This window comes from Cervus canadensis, chromosome 13 (assembly GCF_019320065.1).
Source record: "Cervus canadensis isolate Bull #8, Minnesota chromosome 13, ASM1932006v1, whole genome shotgun sequence".
NCBI classification, from domain to species: domain Eukaryota; kingdom Metazoa; phylum Chordata; class Mammalia; order Artiodactyla; family Cervidae; genus Cervus; species Cervus canadensis.
This window is the reverse complement of record NC_057398.1, coordinates 39,568,356-39,588,452: the sequence shown is the minus strand read 5'-3', so window position 1 is coordinate 39,588,452 and position 20,097 is coordinate 39,568,356. Positions and strand designations below refer to the sequence as shown.

The 20,097-nt window shown below is 44.4% G+C and overlaps 1 protein-coding gene across 6 annotated transcripts in view; it reads left to right on the top strand.

Annotated features, from left to right (window-relative positions):
• C13H1orf105 (chromosome 13 C1orf105 homolog) overlaps positions 1-20,097 on the top strand; it is a 69,437-nt gene that overhangs the window by 6,061 nt on the left and 43,279 nt on the right. Inside the window, exons 1-7 of one of the 6 annotated variants that reach the window (XR_006272499.1) lie at positions 23-47; positions 1,205-1,718; positions 6,827-6,907; positions 8,997-9,064; positions 11,583-11,650; positions 14,567-14,765; positions 15,047-15,186. Coding sequence is in view for 1 of the 6 variants with exons in the window: in XM_043484568.1 (XP_043340503.1) it covers positions 6,827-6,907; positions 8,997-9,064; positions 11,583-11,650; positions 14,567-14,712 (363 nt within the window). In the remaining 5 variants the exon portion in view is untranslated. The other 5 variants (XR_006272498.1, XR_006272500.1, XM_043484568.1 and 2 more) reach the window with 5 other exon arrangements.

Here is a 20,097-nt window from a genome sequence, read left to right as displayed (position 1 = left end):
AGCACGGGAGTGGCGGGGTCAGCGCCTTAGGCTGGACGGGAAAATAGGTAAGAAAGGCACGGAGGGGCCTGAGCCGAGACGGCGTTGACCCCTTGGTTGCTGCAGTGCCAGCAAGAAGTCTTCCAGTCACTCAGTCTCTGCAGTTCTTCCTGAGACAGGCTCTCCGCTGCCACCGAGCGCCTCCTCTTCGCGGGTTTGCCCTGGGTCTCCGCGCACCGTGCCATCCTAGGCGCTAAGGCTCTAAGGAGGGGGAGGAAAGCATCAGGAGTGAGAGGCCAGGTTTAGGATTTCACGGCTGCAATACTCTTACGTGACCACTAGATGGAAGCCAAGAGTAACAGCTCCCGCGGCCTACCTTGCAGGCTGAGCCGGGAGGCTGGTTTCTGAGCAGACCTGGGAGGTCACAAGTCCATCGCTCCTGCTGCGACAGGAGACTCAGGTACTTCACCCACACCCTCACCTCCACCTTGTCAGAGACTGACCCTCCACCAGCGAGCGTGTGCACGTGCGTGCGCGGGTGTGTAGGCCAAACAGGTGTAGGGGAGGCAAAATTTTACCTTTGCCGTCTTAGGGTTTGGGGCTGAACTAGAGATTTAAAGGGACAGATTTACGGGAGAAAAAATTATTTACTATAAGTTTTATGTGAAACAGGAGCCTTCATGAGAAAATGAAGGCCCAAAGTAGCAAAATCTGAATGTTTTTTATAGTAGGTGTCAAAATAGGCAGTTGTGCAAGAGTAACTAAACTGTGAGGAGGCTGAAGGAGAACAACTATTTTGAAAAGGTCGGTACAGAATTCTCTTGGCTTCACTTCTTGTCCTTGAAGATAAGAACGTTACTTTTCTTCTGGTATTAGGTCATCTTGTATATGCGGTTTTATCTCCTTTTAGGAAGAAAAGGAAGAGGTTAGAGCACTTTTCTTGCATGTGCTGTTTTTACAGAGCATCTTAGCTCAAAACAAGGCTTAGGCCAATGAGGCAGGTTTGGGGGAGGCATAGTCTGCCACCCTTCTTAGGGCCCTGGGATCCCTATTCTCTTGGGGCACCTGGTGGGTACCTCATATCAGATCTGAATTCAGCACCCAGAGTCAATGGCGAGCCTGAGGCCTGCATGTGTGTGTGCTGCTCCTTTCTAGAGAGAAGCTGTGTTCTATCTCATGGGAGTGGAATGTACTCTCTCTCTCTTCCTTCCTTCCTCCACACCAGGGACCTGTCAGGAGGCTGTGGTAGCCCTGAGATCCTGTCCCCAGGGCACAGGTGCAAAGGTCCTGCCACCTGGCTCCCTTCCTCCTCATCATCATGGGTCAGAAGGCATCGCTTTGAACATCCACATTCCAAGTGGCCTTTGCTGCCCAGGAGCAGTCCCGGGCCAGGGGCAAGTGTGTGTGTGTCTGGAGCAGGACGCCTGAGTGCCTCACCAGAGAGACAAAGAAGCAGAGGCTCAGGGACAGAAAGACAGGGGGAGGGAGACAAAGAGCAAGAGAGCAGAAGCCAGACACACAGAAGGGTCCGGGGACAACAGACGCCAAAAAGGAATCAAGGGAGGAGAGACGGAGCTCACAGAGAAGAAAAACAGAAAATGAAGACCGAGAGATGAGGCCTGACCGTGTGCCCGTTTAAACACCTGTGGGGCAGCTCTTCACCAGGCCGGGCTTTCACCTGCCTGTGCCAGGCATGCACTCGACTCCTCCGGATTCCGTGAGAGAAGAACATGACCACGGTAATTGGATAATTGAGGCCAGGAGGTGACTTACTCAGAGCTCACAGCCCAGCAGAGCGAACATGGGGACGATCAGGGAGCCATGGCAGGAGCCCTTTTGCCTGCTTACTGGGTGGGCTGTGACCGAGTCTCCCCCCAGCGCTGCATCATGGAGTGTAAAGTACCGCCCACTCCCTCCATTCCTGCCCCATCCCGGTCTGCTCTCCTTGACTGGCTTTGTTGTTCCAGTCTAACGAGTCAGAGGGAAGGGGAGAACATTATTCATGTTGCTTTTGGCAGACTTGTGACAAAAAACCCTCATTGACAAACACCGTCCAGCAGCAGAGATGTGGCTGGGAACACTATAGGAGGCAATTCCCATTTTCTGAGAACTCTTATTTCTCTGTCATCGACTCTCAGTTTTTGCAAATTCATGACCCTTCACATACGCCTCATTCCTTCTCCTGTTTGTGTTGATCAAACACGTATAACCACAAATCCAAGCTTTAAAGAACTAACCTGAAATAATGATCTAGATCTAAATAATGATCTAAATAATGAAATGAAAACCAAGTTTAATAAGTCCGGATAATAGTTACACGGCTGTTGATCATTTCGTGTATGTTTGAAATTTTTCCTAGTGAGCAGTAAGAGTACCTCTTAAACTATGCTCACTTTTGTTCTTTGAGATGATTGGTATTGTCCGAGAGCAGGGAAATGTATAATTATAATGGGGGCTTTTTGTTTGAATATTGAACATAGTTCTCCTACTGTTACTTTTTGGCTTCTAAGGGCTGCAGGAATCATCATGTCCTGATATGGACACTAAGAGTGCTCTCTGCCCCTGGGAAAGGTAGTCTTTCTTTGACTCTTTACTCAAAGAACTTTCTGGATGACAGAAACTACATGTATGAACTGCTGGACAAATCTCTTAACCTCTCTGAGCCACAGTTTCCTCACTGTGTCCACTGAAAGGGTGGAAGTAGGTGATGGTTGATGAGGTGTCTCAGTTAAGGCAGGAGTGAGCAGGAGGAAAGGAAGACAGGTGTGGGGTGAGAAGATAGGAGTCAGGCCTGTCAGTGCCCCTCGAATCATGTTTGTGATGGATATTTTTAAAATCGCCATCTGGTGCTTACATTTTTCAGTTTTTGTTAGGTGGACAGGTGTGTGTCTGAAACAGCAAGAGACCGAGAGAGGAAGAGGGAAGGAGAGGGAGAAAAAAAATTCTCTTTTTTTTTCCGTCTAAGATTCAAGGAGGCCCAGCACTTTGGCCACAAGCCAGAGTCCAGGGGCCTCAGCAGACAGTAAGCTCAGATAAGAGGCTGTTCCCAGGTGTGAGATGTGGGGCGCAGGCTTTGGCCCTGGGGGTCGGCTGAGCTCTGCATAACCTTGGCCGGACTCTCCTGTCACCCTGCCGGCTGCTGTCCTGAGGACAGCTGCTCGGGAAATGAGAGCCCCATGGACGTTTCAGAGCCTCTTTCCCTGATGGCTGTGACTCTGCACAAAAGAACACAGAATCCCAAAGAGTCTGCGTTGGTGTCTTATAGACCAGCCAGGCAGGATAGCTCATCACGGCCGCCTCCCACACTGCACATACACCCCTCTACCCCGCAGCCCCCCACCTCCAGGCCCTTGCCTGCCTCTCCAGGTGAGGAGGGATGCAGTGGCTCTTCTGGGGGCAAGGATTGGCTGACAGTGAGTCTCAGGTGGGAATACCGCCACTTTCCTGGCAGAGTGACTGAAGCCACACATCAAAAACTGGTTCTTTCTGTCCCTAGAAAGCGTGGGCAGGATGAGAGTTGGCCTCTGGCCTTTTGGCCATAGAGACCGGCAGCGGCAGCAGGGGACTGGGAGGCCCAGAGCGTTTCAGGGATCGCCCAGTCAAGCCTCTCAGCGCCAGGTCTGGAACCGAGCAATTTGCCTTCCAGCCTTGGCTTTTCTAAGAACCTTGTGTCCATGAATTGGTTGCACACAAATGTCCTGTAATGTTCCCCCTGAAGAAAGTGCTATTACAATAATGATCTTTGCACACATTTGTCTTGTGTTCTAGAAATTTATGGGCATACGTGTATGCTAGTCATGTCTATATACCTGATAGTTTAAAATGCTTACACTGACTCATTCATTCAACCAACATGTGTTGAATGCCCACTGTGTGCGACACAGTAGGTTCTAGATTCCGGTACTACTTTGGGTCAGTGGTGATTATCAATACTTCCCTTTGAAACTTGTATTTGTCACCGTATGTGTTTGATCAACATGAAACAGGAGAAGGACTTAGGAGATGCAGGATAGTTGCCCTAGTGATCACAAGCTGCCAAAACTTGGGAGTCAATGAGAAGGAAATAATAAAGAGAGTTCTCTATGGTGAGAAGATTGGAAATCAGCCTCTTATATATCCAAAGATGTGTGAGATACATTCTTGCTCTTAGGAGGAAACAAACATGCTAAAAAGAAAACAGAATAACAGCACAAATTGCAACAAGAGTTATACTAAATGCCTGATGCAATCTGAGAGGCAGACACCCAGGTAAGGGAGTCAGGAGAAAGACTTTCTGAGAAAGAAAGGTCTAAGCTAGATTGTACAGGATAAGGAGTTGCCAAAGCCAGATCAAACAATATATATGACATGTTTTTCCCTCAAATTCCCAAGGATGACAGTCCTCACAGTGTGGGACTCGGGTCACAGGTCCAGATGTTAAATTAGCAAGCTCCTGTCGGGCACCTGGTATGCTTGTTGCTTGGTTCAAATGAGTCCTGTGACTCCAATCCCTGAGGGCTCTAGTGTTTTCTTTTGCAGACACCAGAAGTCTGCAAGAGGGGCAGAATCAACTGCAGGAAACAAAAGCACCTGCTTCTAACTCTACTGAAAACAAACCTGCTAAGGACCCTCCCACCCCACCTCCGCCCATCCACATCTTCCTCATCCTTTCAGACCAAGCACAGATGCCACTTTCAGAAGCCCCTGCTGAGTCCTTCAAGGGGACACAGTCTCTTTGCTGAAGGCCCAGAAGTACCCTTGCTTCTTCAGTGATGCCTAGCACATCCAGCCTTGAATCGCAGTTTCAGAGAGGTGTCTTAGTCTCAGAACTCAAAAGACATGACGGACAGGGGGAGAAGCCTGGGCCCCAGGAGGTCCCATGCCCAGGATATCTGGGAAGAGAAGGTAGAAGCTTGAATGGGCACAGAAGAGCAGAGGAGTCAGCCCGGGGTTGGGGTGAGGGTTTGCGGGGGGTCCTTTCCAGCCTCTTCTCACCCCTCCCTCCTCCCACACACAACTGGCCATTCCAGGCTGTCCTCACTTACCTGAAGTGGATTTGCCAGGTCTTTCTTCCAAGTCACTGCGCAGAGTTCCTAGGTTGGAGCACCGCCCGCTCTCCTTGCTCACCACCTCCAGCACCCACCTGCCTGTTCTTTCAACCCGCCTCAGAGCTTTCTCGTGACGCCCCACCCCCACCAGGGGAGCTCAGGCCTCCTTTTTGCTCCCGTGGCCTCAGCGTCTTTCTGCCTTCAACACTGGCACATGTCTTGGTACCCAAACACTGGGTGCTGAGCAGGTTGTGGTCAGAAATGGTTTCTTCTTTACCTCCACATCCTCAGTACCTGAGGTTCCCTGGTGGCTCAGGTGGTAAAGAATCTGCCTGTAATACAGAAGACCCGGGTTCAATCCCTGGGTCGGGAAGATCCCCTGGAGGAGGGAATGGCAACCCACTCCAGCATTAATGAATGGACAAATACATGAGTCTGTATTCTTTCCTGGTCTTCCTTTAGGCCAGAAACCTCTTATTCATCTTTGTGACCCCATCTCAGCGCCCTCCACGCGGTGGCGTCACAATGAAGGTTTGTGGCTGAATGAATGGATTAAGTCATTTCCAGTCATGCTTTCACATGCCAACCCACAGTGTGGGAATACTGACTCTTTGAAAATGGACTATGAACATGAAATGTATTTTAAATATTTGTCAGAAGAATCCAACATGGTGCATACTTTACAGTCCTCAGACTCCTCGTAATGCCTCACCCAAGCATATCTCATGGAGCAGTCCGGTAAAGGTCACCTTAGGAGCACGCCGCAGGCACACCCCTGCCACACAGGTATATCCCCATCTTCCTGTTCTGCACACCTGTCTGGACAGCAGGAAAGTGTCACCTGCGGTGACAGATCACCAGGTCAATCAAATGAAAGAAAAGCCTTCAGTTGGCAGTAACTGTCTGCTTGTCTCTGTGCCCCTCCTCTCCCCTGTATCTACGCTTCCTAAGACTCTATCTCAGGACTCTGGTGTCAGTGTGAACAGGAAAGGGTAAGAGAGAATCCCCACACGGGATGCTAACCTCAAGTTGCCATCTGTTCCCTAACCAAGCTTTCACCGGCTATGCAAATGAGAAGCCTGCATTTCAGGTGGAAATGCGCCGAAGCCCACCCTTTCCCCTTTCGGCAGAAGTGGAGTCCTAAAGAAAGCAGTGTTTACAGTGAGCAGACGGGTGGCCCCAACTCTCTCTCTGCTGGTGGTTTCTTTGCCTCTCTCCTCTGGGGAGGGACGGGGCTCAGGACCCACACACCGGCTCCGGTTCTGCCCAGGTCTTGATCGCGGCTCTCGGGTGGTGCAGAAGGGCCACGTGGTAGCAGGCAGTGTACGCTTGAAAGCTGATCGCCCCAGAGTGAAGGCCTGACAAGAGAGGATAGGATTTCAGAGGGACTAGAGAAAGCAGATTTGCAGCAGAGAAGTCTTCTCAGGCCATCAGAGGTCCTCAACTAGTCAAGATGGTGGGACTTGTGTATGAAATATAGAAAGTGTCACCTATGAGAGAGAAAAGCCCCTCACACTGAAAAGAGAGACCTCACTGGATTTCAGCCCCCAGGCCCACCCTGCCCCACCCCAACCCCTGCCAGCTGTCTTACGCCTGTGCCGCTGTATGCCCGTGCCCGAGGCCACTGTTTAGTCTGTGGCTCACCCCCTTCAGTCTAAACCCTGTCTGAGTCTAACATCCATCCTGGGCACAGCTGGGACCAGAGTGTTCACCTCTCTTTTGTGGCAGAAGTAACTGTTACTCCTCCCACCCCCCACCCCTTCCCCACTTCTTTGCCACCCCGGTTCCTCACCTCTGTCTGTCTCTGTCTCTCCCTGCAGGCCGGGTGGAACCAGAACCAGAACGACCCCACACTGATCAGAAACAAGCAGCTATGCCCCATGTGTCGAGATGTGAAGATGGTAGGTGAGGGGATGGCAGGTGTGGGCATGGGTATCCCCAGGGCACAGCATTACACCTTCCGCACCAAAGCCCAGCAGAGGGACCAGGACGGAGCCTGGCGGGAAGGGCCACAGATGGGCAGCTGCCATCCTGGGAGCAGCATCACCTGACCTGGGAAACCTCCCCATTCGCAGCAGACCACAGGCTTGAACCAGAGGGGAAGAGAGGAGTTGAGCTGCTTTGCTTGGACTCAGGTGACTACCCCACAGAGGTGCCGGAGGTTATGGAGCCTCTTTTCTGCCTTGACATGTCTCCAACACAACACTCCAGCATCACAGCCATGAAACAAGCAGCTTCATCCTGGGCTTTGTCATACATTCAGTCACGGCCTCAGTGGTGGTGGAGCTGGGGAGAGAATCTCTGGTACTTCCTGGCTACAGGTGGTTGTTTGTTACTGGTGGTGGGGAATGGTGGGTGGGGGGAGTTTTAGGAAAGGAAAGGCTATCAGGGGGATGTGGGCACCTCAAGAACAAAGCTCTGATATCTGAGTTGCTAAAGAAAGAGGTGTGTTTCAGGAGGGAGGCTGTACGTGTTGGAATTAAGACTTGGGTCAGTGTAGGAATCAGGGTTAGGGGCCTTCAGAGAAAGCATCAGGCTTGGATTGAAGGTTAATTTAGTTGAATGGTTAGGTTTGGGAAGCATCTCTTCAATTCTGATCCTCCTTTGACTCAGGGAGGATGGTAAGGCTAGTTGTGCAGAAACAGGAAAGGGGCAAGGAGTAGAAGAGAAACAAGAGGCATGAGAGAGGCCCCTTTGATGAGTTCACAGTGAAAATGCTTCCACCAAGCAAGTGTTTCTCTGGGTTTTGTGAGTTTGTTGTATGGGATTTGGAAGTGTCACTGAAACTACCAACAAAGATGTACCTGGATGTTACAACCTCCATTCACATTCTGCATAATTAGGATCACAGTGTTCAATATCAGTATTGGCTGGGGGCTGGGAAATTGGGATTGGAATTTCTCCTGGTCTTATTTGTGGAATCACTTGTGTCTACGTTTAGAAGGCCCTGACCCCAGGCCTAAGCGGGCCTTGGCCAGTTGGCTCCCTGGGGACCTCAGCAGCTGTTCTCTCTCTCAAGACCTCTTTTCTGACCTTCATTTTTGCCCAGACCAGCCCTGAGTGGAAGCACACAGCATGGTTTTATCGGAATGCGCAAAGGAAGGGCCTCAGATGCAAAAGTGCCCAAGGGCCCTTCCCTATTGCTGTCAGAACCGGGGTTTGCAGAGCCTAGGGGAAATGAAAAGAGGTTAGAAAACAAGTGCGAAATACTCTTAGCTCACTGTGTATAGTAACAGCTCCACTTCCTTCTCGGCGGGGACGGGGGTGGGGACTGCTTTGTCACTGAGACCCCTCCACTCATGGGGTAGAGTGGAGATGCTGGGAAGGTATAAAAAGACTCGTAGGAGACGTGGGTCCAATCCCTGGTCAGGAACTGAGATCCTGCATGCCATGGGGAAGGGCCAAAAAAGGCAAGGCACTTCCTCAACTTGATGTAGGGTGTCTACCAAAACCCACAGCTAACATCAGACTTAGTGAGGAAGGACTGGGTATTTTCCCCTGAGATCAGGGGCAGACCTGGATATGTACTCTTGCCTTTTCTGTTCACCATTGAGTGTTCATTCTAGTCAGGAAAATTAAGGCAAGAGAAAGAAACTGAAATTAGAATAAAAGAAATTAAAATTATGAAAACATAAAACCATATTTCAAATGATGTGATTTTATATATAGAAAACCCTAAGGGATCCACAAAACATTTACTAGAGCTAATAAATGAGTACAGCAAAGTTATAGGACACAAGATCTGTGTACAAAAACTAATTTTATTTCTAGGTATTAGCAATGAACAATCCAAAAATGAAATAAAGAGAACTATTCCACTTATAATAGCAGCAAAAAATGAAAATAGGAATAAATTCAATAAGAGAAAGGAGAAAATGATATATGAATGACTCATATTAAATGCAACTTGAGTTTGCTAAGATGGTATGTTATATCTATAACTTAGAGGGCAGTTTTGGGCATTGTTCTACATGAGACTTTCTTCCATAGGTGCAACCAAAAACTCTGATAATCCCAGATGATCTGAAACTATCCTTTGCAAATATTATGAATCATAGGTAAGTTAAAGATTTAAATCAGGACACAGATTTATATCTGGTTATATTCTTTTGGGGACATAGGATAGTGGGTTGAGAAATATAATAAGTAAAATGTTTAGGAATGCATAAGCAATGAGTTTCTTGAGTGGTTTCATTTTCTGGTTAAACTATTAATACACAGTTAAACCAAAAAATAGTTGTTTTTACCTTATTCCCTAAACAACTATTAAAACTACTGTACCAACTGTAATCTTCCTTTCTACCTTCATAGGACCTGTACAAGGCATAGAATAGATTTGTTTAATAACTTAGAACTAAACACAAATTTTCCATGTAGATGACATATCTAATTCATAAGATATGAAAGATTATACATCATTTCTCTTGGGACTGGGACAGCCTCTGATATGTTGCAGTGACTAAAATTACTGTTATCCGTTCCTTTTGTTGTCATTTGCTGCTTTCTTACCAAGATCAAATATATCAGAAATAAAGTCCAGTCAAAGTTTGATTATTTGGATTTCGGGATTTTTTCCTGCATATTACTACCAGACAGGGAAGAAGAATTCAGTTTTCATTAAAAAAAAAAACAAAAAAACTCAAAACATGGAGTCACCCTGGATAAGGCACCAAGATAAGTGGACTTGCCTTGCAGTAGATGGTTGAAATGTAAGCCTACAGTGACCCTTACATATCCAAGAAGTTATATGTGATCTAATGACAATCATTAACTTGTTTCCTCTACAGAGAGCAATGATGTGGGAAAATAAACAGGCCCTTTTGTAACCTAGGATGGACAGTAGTAGATGTTATATTTCTCTGTATGAGTTCAGGGCCATTTGTACAAACTAAGATGTGGATTCAGATGCATCAAAACCATGTACTGGCCCAAGTAGACATGGTGGTGGAGGAAATGGGCATTTGAATGTGACAGGCTCCAGCACTGACATTGCACCAACTCTATACTTAATAAGTGCTCTTAGATCACAATAAATGTAACTCTCATAAATATTCTTTACAGATTTTAAATGGAAAATTGAAAAACTCAGGAATTTCTGAGCTAAAGTTCATTCTTCTATGAAAGAGATTTTTGAAAAGTTTTGACCCAATTTATTTATCTTGTATATTTGGTACTTTAAAGAAAGTCTCAAATCCTGAGTCATTTAATTTTAAAAAAAAAAACAAGGTCTTCTTCCTTTAAAGCTTAGAGTGAAGGCTAAACCAATTCTAAAATCACGTCAATCCCAGTAGTATTAGATTGGTCATTTTTAGTTTTTAGTAAAATGAAGGAAAACACCCTACTCTGTTTGAGATTGAGCTTGTGTGACTATAAAGTAAGATCCTGGTTCTGTTTTTAGCTTATAATTTCTCTCCTCACAGTCTCTAAGTATCACTACACATATAGGCTGATGGAATTGCCTTTATTGAAATACTTTTAAGAGACTTCAATTATAGTCATTGTGGGAATTAAATGATGTTTGTTGATTGGAAGGAATGAAGGAAAGAGAGAAGGGAGAAAGGAAAAGACAGGGGAAATAAGTATAAGCAGATAGATATATATTTGTTGTATTATAGTGTAGATAGTTCTTAAACTATTGTCTTACAAACACCACCTTCTTGTTTGCCAAAAATGGGCAATTAAAGGTATTTTTCTTTTTCTTAGTCCCAGTGAATCCTTCAATGGCGATTTAATAAAATTAACTGGCTGGATTGGCCGTATTTTTAGTAGCAAAGTTAAAATAATCTTGAAAAATCTTTGTTGAAATAGATACCAGGAAATGAATGTAGAGGTGTAGTTTGCCCATCCAAGTTTACAGATTGGTCAATCTTTAAAAGTATAACAACTTAAAATAATGTAGAAATGGTTTGGGGCTTCCCTGATGGGTCAGTGGGTAAAGAATCTGCCTGCCAGTGCAGGAGATGCCAGAGATGTGGGTTCGATCCATGGGTCAGGAAGATCCCCTGCAGAAGGAAATGGGAACCCACTCCAGTATTCTGCATGGAAAATTCCATGGACAGAGGAGCCTGGTGTCTACCATCCATGGGGTTGCAAAGAGTTGGACACGACTGAGCAATTGAGCACCTTTTGGTTGAGAGTCACTTCCAATCTTAGCTTCCAGGAAAAAATAGGCAGTGGTCAAGACATTTTCTCCAAGATTGGAAGATTGTAATAAAATATGCTCAATTTTGCACTTGAAAGGTAGATTGGAAGTGTTGTTATGTTTATTCTTAAGAACTGGAGGATTCTTTCCTTAATCCCTTCTGTTTTCAGACTGTACATGTTCTGACAGTGAAATAAAATACTTTTTAAAATGCAGCTTTTATCAAAATCCATGAAAATAGCCTTAAGTAAAAAGAGCTTCTGAAGTAGTGGTCTTTGACCAGTCATCTCACACTGTAGCCAGGTGGTCTGAACACCAAGTTAGCAGGTGCTGGGTTTGAGAGCCCATCTGTATTTTAAAATTTATAAAGACACATTCCTTTCTGCCAAGCCCTAGCCAAATCACTAATGTGTATTCTTGCTTCTTCCTATCAGAATGATGAGTCTCCATCTGCCAAAAGCCCAGACTGTACCCAAACGTTCTCGTGATGACATCCTAACAGGTTTGCCTTCTTTTGGGGGTACTTGCAGGGGGAAACATACCACCCTCATGGTAACAGAATGGAAAGTTTACTGCCTAAGATAATTACTGAATTTTTTAAATGAATTCCCATTCTCCATCCCTTCTCTTTCACGTGCTGCTTGTTGACCTGCTTCAGTGGGTCACAGCCCTCCCTTCCCTCCAGCCCTCCCCATCCCCTCTTCAGCCCTCACTTGGCCTTGTCCCTGGTGTGTTCCTTCCCAGGTCCTGTCTCCATGCCACGTGGCTCTGCCCCATTTAAAGAGCCCCCTAATCCACTTGCTGAAGAATGTCTATAGATAATTCCCTTCTCAGGCAGTCCTAACAGCCCAATTAAGGGGAGAAAGGCTGTATGTCCCCACACCTCTGGAATGGCCTTACCAACCCCGAGCCCTCCCTCCCACAGGCTCCTTGGAACACCTGTCTTCTCCTGGCAGCTGCCCAGTGCTATTCTTACATTCACTCACTGGTAATAGAACAAAAGGATAGCAACTCTATCTCTGGCTTCAGCATTGACATAAGTCTTATCTTTCAGAGAAACCAATACAGGGCTGATGAAGGGGGGTGGGTCATTCTTTGGAGTGATGTAATTTAAGGGTTTGATGCAGCAGAGGCTGTCACTTTATGTCCGTATTTTCATCTGCTCCCAGATTACCTGAAGCCACTTTCAGTTTTTCTTTTGATACACACAGTAAGGAAAATCAAGATCACTTTCTTTACTTCATACTGATGGGAAAGTCTAAGCTCTGTCCTGGGAGGTTGCAGGGGAGTTAGAGCCAGAATTGAACTGAGAAGACATCAGAAAGGAAATTTGAGGACAGAAGGGGTATCTTGAAGGAGTGTCAAAAGGGAGGACCGGAGACTAAGGGGACAGCTGAGGTTAGGAGATTTCCACTCTAGTGGATCTCCAATCCCTTCTTACGTATACAGAAATATTGGCCTCTCTCCTGCCTGTCATTTAGCCAAAGTGGACTGAAGAGCCAAGAGTTAAGCACATCCTTCATGAAAGTTCCCCCAATCTGCCTGCAACCACCTCATTCTCTTGAAACCTCGTGAGTGCTGGGCGAATGAATGCATGCGAGGCTGGTTTCAGGGTTCTGTCTTACCAGCCGCACATTCATTTTGAATTTCCCTTAAGCCTGGATTTTTTTCAGGTCTGCCTCACAAAGGATGAAACCTACATGTGCGCACACACTCACATATACTTACATGCCCTTCCCTAAGCAAAAATATTTATTTTCTGATTTTACAGCACAATGTGATAAGATACTTCTCATGAATTTATTAACCCTGGGGATATATTTTCAACTACCAATATAAGAGCTAGACTCACTGAATGTAGATCACATTAAGTTCTCAATAGATATGGCTCTTGCCCATTGTATTCATCCAAGAACCACAGTCTTGGAGGTAGGACCTCAGAGAGTGCTTTTAGAGCTGAGACTTGGTAGATTGATAGTTGATTGCAGTTGCAACCCTTCTGAGCTGAGCTTTGCTCTTGTGTATGCTTTCTGAGGTTAAAAAAAAGGTGCCTAGGAGCAGAGAGACCTGGGTTTAGATCCTGCTTGCTAGACAGGTTTAGCTATCTTGTTGAAACTCTCTGGGTCTCTATGTTTCCACCTTTAAAACCAGAGAAGCATTTTGCCCACTCCCACCCCTGAGAGCCAGACACTCAGTACCAGCAGGCTTCACTTTTGATCGGCCCAGAAAAGCTGCTGACGCTGCCCCAGCCCCACTGGTTTATACAGCTTAGACGTGTCCCTGTGTTGGATAGCCTGTGGACATGCCGCAAATACCAAATGGCTGAGTCATCCCAGAAAACATCACTGCCAATGACTGCCCAACTCATTTTGTTAATCATGACAGTAATCCCTAGTATTTTTCTGGATTCAGCTAAATTTCATAGGTCCTCAATAATTACTAGTGAGAACTAAGTAAATGGAAAGAGCCTATCTCTATTAAGTGATGGGATTTCTTCATCTTGACTTTGGCCTTGAGTCCAGAGTTCCATAAGACTCACAAGCTCTTGTCCATAAACACTGGTGCAGCTGCTAACCACCTGACTTAAGTCTACCACCTGGGCTGGTCTACCACTCCACCAGGGCTAAGATGTGACACGAAGGGTTAGGATTAAGGAGATCTGGCTTCTGATTCTTAGTTTATCATGACCCTATACCTCGGCTTCCTCTTCATTACAGTCATGACACTGAACTGGTTTGTGATCTTCTGACATCTCTTAGCTGTCATTCACCTGGACCAAGGAGCTTTTCCAGGGACTGCAGGACACCAGTTCCCTTAGTCATTCAGTGACTTCCAGTGAGAATATACTATTTTAGGCACTGATGTACTCTCCTTCACAATGAGCGTTCACAAAAATTTTGAAGAAACCAACTATCTGTAAATAAACTGATAACCAAAAAAGAGGTCAGGATGGTAAGCATTTTAAGGAGCCCTAAAATAAATTATTTCATAAAATGAAGGTTCCTTTTGAAATACAAGTGCATTTCCCCTACTGTAGGCTTTCGTAAGATCACGTTTGTTTGTTTGAAGAGCAGAACCACACATGTGTCCCTGAAAAGTCTTCTGAGGATTGTATCCTCTTTTCCCTTTAACTCATGTTACAACTCCAGTTGCACTTTCTCTTCATTTATAATTTAATTGGCAGTCTCTCTGAATATTTGAGTTTCGTTTCTAAACACTCTTTTCTGACCTCTTTCACCAAGATATGTAAAAGCTTAAGTGTGGTGGGGTAAGATGGTTTTGTTAGAGAGGATTTTCATGTGAATCTTGAATCTATTTTATAAGGTTGAGAAATCCTTGGTGACACTGGTTATTTTGAGTGTATTTTAAAAATAGAATCTAAGGAGCCCTTCTCCTTCCTTCTTGCTCTGTTCTCCAGAGAACGTTCACTACAGACTGCCCATTCTGGGCCCCAGGACAGCTGTCTTCCACGGACTGCTGTCAGATGCCTACAAAACCCTGAAAGAGACACAGCTCTCTTCCTTGCCCAGAAAAGAACCAGTGGGCAAAGCAGTGAGTCAGTGAATGGTGGGAACTCATCACCTTCCAGATGCTGAGAGAGAAAGCCACCTCACCAAGTGAGTTTCTGACACTAGTGCCTTCACATCACTTCCTCTTAGTATGAAAAAGGTGACTCAATTTTGCCTTCCTAACCATTGTTAAAATTCTAGTTCTTACCATTATCTTCTCATTTCTCCTAAAGATAAAATAGTTTAATAGACATGATTATAAACCTGTGATGATTAAAATGGAACATTTGAGTGTCATTCATTTTATTTTGCTAAAGAGTCTCTATAATAGACAATAGTTTTCTGTGTCTAAGACATGAATTTTCTGTGAAAATCATTTCTTCTTTCAGGACAGAGGGCCAGAGATGGTTCCAGGAGGTCAGCATGATAAGAATAAAAGAGAGAAATGGTGGTCACCCTTCTGTCCTTATCTCAGTCAGTTAACTCTGATAGATGACAGAGGTTACTGGATTGCAGTAACTGGTAAATGGTAGGTGAAGATTGTGTGTTCATGTCACGTTAGGCTCATGGCTACCCAGGGCTTCCCTGGTGGCTCAGGTGGTAAAGAATGTGCCTGCGATGTGGGAGACCAGTGTTCGATCCCTGGGTCGGGAAGATCCCTTGGAGAAAGGAATGGCTACCCACTCCAGTATTCTTGCCTGGAGAAATTCCATGGACAGAGGAGCCTCATAGGCTCAGTCCATGGGATCACAAAGAGTTGGACATAGGTGAATGACTAACACTTTCACTTTTTTCACTTTTACTCTTGAGGACAGAAAAAGTATTTGTCTTGCCTTCCTCATGTAACCTCCATTAGTGTCTGGAATGTAACGGATGTTCATCTCATCTGTGTTCAGTCAAATTCAAATCAAATGCTTCTATTCTGTAGTTTGGTTACTTTGGTTTGAGGATGTATATCCAGCTCTGTCACAGTCCCTGTGTGTGAGACAAAGGAAAATTCTAGGCTTGTAATATTATATTTGTGGGCACATATTCTCCATGCCCAGCTTCAGGAAGGCTCATGTAAAAAATGATCCCTTCCATTGCTTAGGAGGCAGTGGCCTTATGGAGTCCCAAGATCCTGTCCAAATGGGCACTGGGCCAACCTTTGGGAATGAACCTCTGTGCTGTGTTTGAAGAATGTAATTCAGAAGTCTCTTAACAGATGGCCTGGTGACCAAACTGACCTCATTTCTTGCACATGCGTGCATGCACAGAGACACTCACACAAACCCCCAAGCCGGAAAAGCTTGCTTGATTACCCTATATTCCTGGTAGGCTATGGATTCTTGGTTTCAGTTCATTTAGAGTTCAAGAATTCCAAAAGTAGAATGCACTTCCTTTCAAATGAAGGCTGTATGCATGAATTATGATCCCATTTCAGATAGTTGTCAAAGGACGGATGAAAATGTTTTCTTATCTTTTTTCTTTGCAAATTAACATATCCAGTAAAAGGATCTGGGGCATGCATACCCATATGTTAGAGGAGGGTGCGTGCCTGCAGCACAGTTATTTAGAGCTTTTGAGGTAATCTGAATATTATCTACTTAGACAGATAGAATACATCCTAAATCTCCTTAAGAAGTCTTCACCTAGAATACTTGGGTGTTCCCCAAATCTCATTGAAAAGAATAACATGATGGTATTTGTTAGCATTCTAGCATGGTGACTGACAATGATAGTCTATATTGTGGTTCTTAACATTTTTGATCTTAGGAACATTTTGCACTCCTAAATGTTGAGTGGGTTATATTCATTGACAGTTATTGTGTTATAAGTTAAGATGGAGAAATTTTAAAACACAACAGTACACAAGTACACCTTCCAGTTTCTGTCAGAGTAATAATATTGTTACATGTCATGCAGCCCCTGGAAAACTCCACTGTACCACTGGGAGACAAGAAAAGAAAGGCAAATAACATCTCAGTGTCATTATGAAAATAATTTTGACCTCACAGAAATCCCAAAAAAGGATTTCAGAGACTCCAAGGGTCCCTAGACCATGCTTTGAGAACTAGTAAGGTGCAGGGTGTATGTACCCTTGCAACTTCAGTCTTCCAGGAAAAGGAATGCTAAGACCCTTTCACTCATCTACCTGAGAAATCTGGTCCCTTGGGAGAGATTAGAGAGACAACAACAGCAGGTTTGCAAAGTTTGGAGATATTAACTTTTTGAACATCTTTTACCTCTGTTTGAACATCTTTGACCGCTCTTTCCTCACATCATCTGTTTAACAACCTTAACTTGGTTTCTCAAATAGTGTCCTGGTGAGAAGAGGATAGGTTGACCAGTTGGCACAAGAACTCCAGTTCCCTTTGAACTCTCATTTTTCTATATGAATGCTTGTTAGCTTATTTGTTTTGGTTACTATGAAATCATTTCCCAGAATCTGAGGTCCAAGCCTTGACCCAAGGTGGCCTGAGCCTACTCGTGGTGTCCCATCAGCAGCTTTGCTGAACATTTAGGCAGCTGGTGAGCTTCCTTCACATTTTACTCCTGCAGCTATATCCTGTAATGGTCCTGAGGGCAGGTTGTCCTAGATCGGGAAGTCTAACCCTTGACCACTTCTCCACACAACCTACCCAATGCAGCGATTTCAATTTAAACTCACAAATAGATCTGTATGGATATTGCCTGATTTTTTCTACTGGTGATAATGTTTATAAGAAATTATCTTAAACATGCTTCTCTTTGTACCATGGGGGTTAAATGGTTGAGTCTACCATCTTCCTTGGTGCAATCTCTTCCTTACCTAATTGAATCCTTGGAGGTAATAATTTGGACTTGTCAGTTATTGTTTTATCTACTGCATGTTTCTAAGCTTCATCTACAAACCTCTCATAAATCGACCAGGATAATTTCTTCACAGTAAAAATCTAGTCATAATGTTATTCCTGATTCAAAGTCATGTACTGTTCGGATTAATTTTTTAACATGGATAATCTTGGCTAGATTTGTTTGTTTCAAGGCTAAAGCCTGATTTTTCTGTTTTAAAAATAAATGACTCTTGTTATAATAAAAATCCACAAACATGAGTCAGACTTACTCCTACTCTTTTATCTTCTTTCACCCCAACAGGGAACTTAAAAACCAATCAATCAGCGTAGTTGTTGCCTTACTGCCAGGATTGGAGAGAAATGCTATATTTAGGAGAATCTGTGAAAAAAATCAAGTATGTAACCCAAAGCCATTGTCGTCTCCAGTCCCTAGTTTAACCTTGGGAAATCCCACAGGCCTTTACTGTCTTCTACCCTCCTCAGGGTCACTCGTCTTTTCCCTGGCCCCTGACTGTCAAAGTTAATGTGAGGCCAGTCAGGGGCCTGTTGGCTCCTGAGCCCTGCAATATTAACACTGAAGCTGCCCATCTTCCTAAAAATGTCTAAGAATCATGTAACTCCAAAGAGTAGATATGAAACAGGGTTTGTCAGAATGGCTTTGTCTCCTCTAAGGAAGCCCTGTTGGAGTATCCTGCGTGGGTGTAGTTCCTAGGTTGGGAAAGTCTGAGGATGAGGACGACCATACCCGAAAGAATACAGAAAATTTCCCAGAAGAGGAGGAAGCACAGACTTGTTTCTGTTAGTCAGTCTATGAACTACAGTCTTAAGACTCAAGGTTAAACTAGAATGTCTAGAAATAGATAAACTTAATCTCTAGAGAAAACCCAGATGGTCAATCCTGTTTCAGCCATGTCCCCCTCAAACCCACCTCAATTTAGCACCTTAGTAAGCACTGCCGCTGTTTCATAAGTATAATTCTTGTCTCTCTAGAAAATGTGTCACTTCATGAGGATGAGAACAATATCTCATGTTCCCACCATATCCCCATGGGAACTACTCACATTTTAGAGATACTAAGAAGGAAGAAAAGTTCGTTTCTCAATTGCTAAGCAAAATGAAAAAAAAGTAGGAGTTGAGATCCTAGTATTTGGGGCTCTGAGGATACAAAAGGTTTGAGTACTACGACCCTGCCTTTGAGTAACTAATCATTTCAATTGGATAAATAACAAATGCATACACAAACGAAGAGCATGTGTACAGGCCAATATGGAAACAAGTGTGAGTTACTCTCTACTCTAACTGAACCCTGGTGATTGCAGCAATAATTCTCTCCTAGCACCAACCGTCCAGCTCTCTGGGTAGGAACAAAGATGCAATTGTGTGACTGTGTCAGGAAAGTTGGTCAGAGGAGAGATAGCCATATCCACCCACACAGGATGTTATCTCGCATTCTTTGCCGACTCTTTGGCAAGGCATTTAACTGCCTGGCCAGTGGAGTGCAGAATAGTAAAATTAGGCATTGACAAATGTTTTCAGTTTTGAGGAAGACTTGTTCCTAAACTTCTTGGGATTGGCCTCTGCTCAGTCCTGTGTCTCAGTGACCATCCTATGGGATGTCACATGGCTAGAGTCAGGAAACCCTTACAACCCAGATTCTCACATAGAGAAAATTATGTGAAGAACAAGATGTGTCCAAGCAGCAAGAGAGATACTGGTTCCCATGAGTTGGCTCTCAGGAGTGGAACTGAATGGGTAGAGAAAAGACATTAGCAAAAGGAGAGTTTTCATTTTTCTTTACTCTTTGAATTTTAAACCACAGGAATGGTTTCATTGACTCAAAAACAAAATAAGAGGAAATGAACAACAACAGCAAAAAACTCTGCAAAAGTTGCCAGGGGGCTTTCTAGCTTTAGAATGGAAACCTAATAAACCTATCAACATAATTAATTGTCTTCCTGACAAACAAGACAGTAGAGTCCTTGAATACCACAAAGTTCAGGCAAGCATCCAGGTCAAAGATAAATTTTATCTCTGACCTTTGCAAGTTTTGCTACTGAAATGCTAGTTCTGGCAAATAGTAACCAAGGTCTCATGCTTATGGAGTAACATTTTAAGGTTTTCAAAGCACTTGTCCCTTATTTTACTTTCAAGTTCACCAGTGTTCTCCTTCCATTAAACAGGAGTGGTAATGTTCCACACAGTGCTGTCCGCTTAAGAAACACAGTCCTTGCCTGGGCACCTCTGCAAAACTGCTCATTCTGTCGTAACAAGTGCATCTGCTGGTTTCTTTTATGGCACTGCCTGCATGGGACTAGTCTCTTGCATAAAACCTTGAAATATTTGATGAAATGACCATGTTCTCCTTAGTCTTATTATTTACTTGTTTATTTATATTGATGTATAGTTGATTTATACTATTTGGTTAGTTTCAGGTGTCCAGCAAAGTGATTCAGTTATATATACACTTTTCCAATTATTTTCCATTATAGGTTATTACTATGCTTTTATCATAGGACCTTGTTGTTCACCTTTTTTGTGCATAGTAATGTGTATCTTAATCCCATATTCCTAATTTATCCCCTCCCCTACCTTCCCTCTGGTAACCATAGGTTTGTTTTCTATGT